This window comes from Diuraphis noxia, unplaced genomic scaffold (assembly GCF_037042655.1).
Source record: "Diuraphis noxia isolate RWA-SAM2 unplaced genomic scaffold, SU_Dnox_SAM2 contig0001, whole genome shotgun sequence".
In the NCBI taxonomy this organism is placed as follows: Eukaryota; Metazoa; Arthropoda; class Insecta; order Hemiptera; family Aphididae; genus Diuraphis; species Diuraphis noxia.
Genome location: NW_028301711.1, coordinates 10284995 through 10290896, shown reverse-complemented (window position 1 = coordinate 10290896; position 5902 = coordinate 10284995). Strand labels below are relative to the sequence as shown.

Here is a 5902-nt window from a genome sequence, read left to right as displayed (position 1 = left end):
AAAAATTTTGTATTTTATATTAAGTAATTAGGGGCCGGCATTTGTCATCCGCGCACAAATGTCTATAAAAGTATCAATCAGGGGGTATGCACTCGTACGGATGGCATATGGTATTATATTAAATACCTAGGTATTTTATATTCTATAAGCTTCATTAAGTACAAAAAAATTAAAATCAAAACTGTGACAGAGAAAATGAGCCTAAGTGCAAAACTAATTTAATCAATCTCTATTATTACATACAAAATACTACGGTTATAAATTATAAATTAATAATAATTATACTATCGTAGATAAGCGTGACTTAAATATTTTGTTTTCATCCGCAATTGTTAACATGGTAGATAGGTCGGTAGGCTTAGGTTGTAGGACAATATTCTAGGGGTAATGGGTTCGATTCACGAATATGACTGAATTTTTTTGCAAAACGTTTTGTCACCAGGATCGAAAATAGTTCATAATCGCAACACCCGTAGCGCTTCAACCAGCACCAGTTGTGACGGCCGAGTTTCCGTTCTATATTATTCTTTATTCTATGGACAACGGCACGTAACGTTCCAACTCCCGTGCAGTACAGTTGACCGCTACTTTTTTTTTACTTTTTCAATATTTTGCACAATTCCCAGAGATTTAACAATTTGTTCTTTTACTTACTTCAGTTCTTATTTCATTTTCATATCTTTTAGTTTTATTATTTTTTTTATTATACCTGACACTTCGGAGACCGGTGACTACAAGTTTTCTATCCGTATATTTGACGTGTACCCGTGTGTAAACAAATCATTTGTTATCGATTAATACATGTATTTAACAAAACGTTTTACAAGTTAATCGATTACTAAACTTAAGCTCTATCATGTCTTTATACATTGCTGTTTATGATGTATAGTATATACAATACATTATAGTGTATCGTGTAATTGCCTACACGCCATTTTATCGTAGTGAGTGCTGTGTATGACTCATCGTAAATTCACATAAAACCATGTGCCTTTGTATTTTCATTGTATCTGTCTGCGGACATTGAATTTTTCGAGCATTAACGAAACACAGTTATCGTGCAATTACCTATGTGTTACAATATAGGTACGGATGACAAAAACATTGAATTGTGTTAGCGGCTGTAACATTTTATATGACTTAAAAATCAATCAAGTAAATGATGAGTTCTTATTTGGCAAGGATTTTTTATGCACGTTTAACACATATTATGTTGCAAATTTAAACCAATATCGCATATAATAATACACTAACGTATTTCCTTTAATAACACATAATAACATTCGCGGTAGGTATCACATATCGTTCACATCTACTGATAACATCGTTTTTTTAATAACACCGGGAGAAATTTTTTATTGTTTTCATAATATTCGATATTTGCATGTTTGCGAATCACTATATTATTATTATTATTATAATTATTTTTTGTTTAATTCAATTTATTATTAAGACGAATTTCGCACAAGACTGTTCACACAATGGTCAAACGCTGTGTGATATATGGAAACGTTGACGCAATTGTGGGAGTGTCTGTACACAAGTAATTATAATTTCACTGCATACATTTTATTTAAATACAATTATTGTACTGAAACATTTCTTTATATCTAGCATTCCAGTGGACGTCGTTCGTCAACGTTTGTGGGTCGAATTCATCGAGAATCAGGGGTTTCCTGTCAACCGAAACTCTAAGGTGTGTTCAAGGCATTTCATTCCTCACATTGACTTTACACCAGGAAATGCAATTCGCCGCCGTCTGACAAACACAGCAGTGCCGTCAATTGTAAGTTTAGTTTTGTCATGAGATATTTATTACACACACCTCAAATGATAATTGTAGTGTTATATGTTGTATGTTGCTTACTCTTAGCCATATGAACTTAGCAAAAGTTTTAACACGAATACTACACTTCAAAATGTATTCAAATACTTTTACACTGTAACGTTCCCACAGACATCATAACATAGTGAATAGAGTATTATGCTCATTTCACATCACCAAATACAAGCAGATACCAATATAACACGTGTAAAAACTTTAACACTGCATTTCCTGTGTGCTATGACACAGTTTTAAATAATACTTACCACAACTCAACAATACACAAAATCAACAATATAAAACAAATCTAAACCTTACACATAGCATAGTTATACAGAGCAATACTAATTTAATCACTTTTTTTTTAAACAATAATACCACAAACCAAGCATAAACATTATCAATTGCTTGCTATTTTTATTATACATATACACAAGGTTTTTAATTAAACTATTTTTAGTTTAAAACCTATTTAACTATTTAGTTTGTTTATTATATAGTTAAAGAATTAATTTAATTTTTTTTTGATAGGTATACTTTAGACCTGTACCTTAAACAATGGTTACATATTTTCATTATACTCAATTTAGATTTGTGGTAACAGAGTTAATTAATTTTTAAAATATTAGTTTAGCATTACTTGTAACAATGCATCAACAGCATATGTAACACATATATACATTTCATTTCCTGTGATTAATGACATTGTTTTATATAAAACCACTGCAACACCAAATATCTAATTAAAACAACTTAAATTAAAATTATCATTGACTGTCATTGAAACATTAATTCAATAATTTCAATCTATGTTCTAATTTTTTGAACAAATATAGTTAGCTAACGTTGTTGGTACTACTAATGGATAAATTTCAGTTCTGAAATACACTCAACAGAGTATAATATAATTTTAATTTAAACGCATAACTGACTTATCGTATTCTAAATCTGTGTTACAAAAAAATGTTTTGTGTAATGTTCAAATAGGTATGTTAACATTATGTTAAATACACCAGAGTATGAGTATGAACAGTAATAAGTGTCTACTTTGTGGTGGAATTATGTAGGTAGTTAACCAAAAAAACTCTCATTGTTTTTGTTAAGTCGGTTGTATATAATGATACAACAATTAAAACAGAACACAATATTATAATCTTTATTAATATTCATTAATTGCCGTTTATTTATTTTTCAATTATTATATTAAGTAAGATGTAGTTCAATATAATATATATATATATAATTGATACCAAATAGGTTAGGTTAAAAAAAATAGGTTAGGTTAAAAAACCTTACTTAATCGATAGTTATATTTTTCAATGCATGTACCTTTAACAATATACTTAGCTTGCTCCAACACTCAACTTCTTTTATTCAACAAAATTATAAAGTACAGTTGATATTATTACAGTTAGTACCTATGGACTTATAGTTATAGAGTACCACACGTATTATTGTTACTAACACTTAAGCACATTAAACACTTTTTGTTTCGTCCTAACCAACATAAAGTAAATTAACAAAGAACTACACAACCAATTATTAAAAACGTTCTTCTTTTTTTGTTCTACTGCTGTAAATGGTTAAAATAAAATAGTTCTTAGGTTCTTATGTTTGATTAAACATTTCAAACTACATGTTTCATTCATAGTAATATATAGTAATATATTTTTCTTCATATGCAGTTCAATACAATACATTGAATGTATTTATTATCTGTCGGTACATTAACAATTTATATACCACTTATTATTATATATGTATTATATGTATTTTTGTTCACTTACAATTAAAAGTAAGTTTTCAAAAAGTAGTTCCTTAAGTTTGATTAAACATTTTAAACTACACGTTTCATTTAATTCATGTTTTAGTTAAACAACTCAAAAAATAGTTCTTAGGTACTTTTGTTAGATTGAACATTTTAAACTATAGTTTATAATATCTTACTCGCTCAGCCTAACCTCATACAATAATATTAAAACGCCAAATGGTATCATCTACTGAGTCACACAAGATAGTTATTGATCTTATTGTTTTGGTTTTCAGTTACGTTAACTCAAGATACGTCAGCCCACCAGAAGGCATCTGGCGGTTGTTTCGTACGAACTACACAAGATAAGTCACACGATCGTCAGACTTCCTGTCCACCTGGAAGGTCAACAGAATGTGTATTTTGCGCCAGGACAAGTGCAAGAACGGTTGCAAAACGAAGCATTACATCGAACGAGATTAACAGAGTTCTTCACACTCAACGTAAACGACGTGGTGGCACGGCAATACCTGTACCACGAAATACCGACACATTACACCTGGAACGCGCCGCAGAGAACATGGTCGCGGCGGCAGAGACTGATGGCAAACGAGACGTTGGCTCGGATGTACATTGTCAATCCACTGGACCGGGACCGGTTCCACTTGCGACTGCTACTTCTGAACCGAAGAGGTCCGCAGTCCTTTCAAGACATAAGGACGGTGGACGGGGTCGTTCACGAAACATACACGGCGGCGGCCGTCGCACTAGGATTATTGGAAGACGACCGAGCGTGGCGGGCCTGCCTGACGGAATCGACGGCGTTGGACACACCGCGGCAACTGCGGTATCTCTTCGTCACGATACTGGTGTTCTACGAGCCCTCAAACCCGCTGGCATTGTACGAGGCGAACGAAGCAAACCTGATAGAGGATTTCAATCGGCGCCCCCAAGACGTCGACCGCGCGAGGGCCGCGTGTCTGAACGCCATCGGGGATCTACTTCGTGCGCACGGTAAGTCGCTGGTCCTGTGCTCAGGAACGTCATGGGATCAGAATTACCTTTCGGTGGTAAGCCCGTGTTGTTCGCAGGTGACTTCAGACAGATATTGCCCGTAGTCCGAAGAGGATCGAGATGTGACATATTCATGTCTTCGATCAAGCACAACGGTCTATGGCGCGGCATGGAACGCTTCAACCTGGTCCGCAACATGCGCGCCGACAACGACGTGCAATTTGCGGCTTGGTTACTTCGGCTCGGCAACGGCCAACTGCCTGCGGTCGACGGTGTTCGGGACACTGTGCTAATCCCTCAGGAAATGGTATGTGACGTTGCAGATTTAATTGATTTTGTCTATCCGCAGCAAATGTCGTTGACCAACGTTGACGACTTTGCTCGGAGAATTGTTCTGTGTCCCAGGAACGACGATTGTAGAGATGTCAACAGGGACGTGCTGCGACGCGTCGACGGCGCTCAGAGGAACAACACTGCCATCGACACTATGGTCGTCGACGATCCCGACGAAGTGGCCAATTTCCCCACAGAGTTCCTCAACAGTTTGGAACCAGACGGCTTGCCGCCGTACCGGCTGACGTTGAAGGTGGGTTCAATTGTTATGTTGCTCAGAAATCTAGATCCAAAGAAACGACTGTGCAACGGTACGAGGTTGGTGGTAACCGAACTGCGTCAGCATAACTTTAAAGCCAGGGTTTTGAGCGGTGATGCACAGGAAGATATCATCGTGCCAGCGATACCGCTCACGTCCAGTGGCGAGGACGACCTGCCCATTATTATGCGGCGCGTTCAATTCCCGGTAAGGTTGTCTTTCGCCATGACCATCAATAAATCACAGGGTCAGACGTTTGATCGAGTGGGTTTGTTACTGCCGTCGCCCGTGTTCACGCATGGGCAACTGGGAGCTAGGTAAATTGGGTCCGCGATAATTTGGGTTCGTTTTGAAAGCGGTAAGTTGAGTCCCGGGTATAAAAAGGTAATAGGTAAATTGGGTCCCGGCTATAAATCATTGGCGCAATTAGGTCTAAAATATTAAAAACTTAAAACTTAAATATTTCATACTTATGTAATTTACTTTTGAATAATTATGTTACAATAATACGTCATATTGCATACAGTGGTACACCGCCTGGACACCAATTAATTCTACGCATGATGTTAATGTGTGTATTGCACTGGCCGTAGCCACTTTTCTCCAAAAATTAATTACCGTAATGTTGTAAACTCGTAACTTTGATTAAACCTAATAGATATATATACGAGTATATTTATCAGTATATTTGTATCAGTTAGTAGTTATTATCGATTTTGAT

The 5902-nt window shown here is 35.8% G+C and overlaps 1 protein-coding gene across 1 annotated transcript; it reads left to right on the top strand.

Moving 5' to 3' along the window:
- The first annotated feature begins 567 nt into the window (after positions 1 to 567).
- Positions 568 to 5504, top strand: LOC149059563 (ATP-dependent DNA helicase PIF1-like). Its single transcript, XM_089217251.1, has 3 exons — positions 568 to 1543; positions 1615 to 1786; positions 3872 to 5504. Exon 3 carries the CDS (start codon positions 4621 to 4623, stop codon positions 5500 to 5502), a length of 882 nt encoding a protein of 293 aa, XP_089073377.1. The 5' UTR covers positions 568 to 1543; positions 1615 to 1786; positions 3872 to 4620; the 3' UTR covers positions 5503 to 5504.
- The last annotated feature ends 398 nt before the right edge of the window (positions 5505 to 5902 follow it).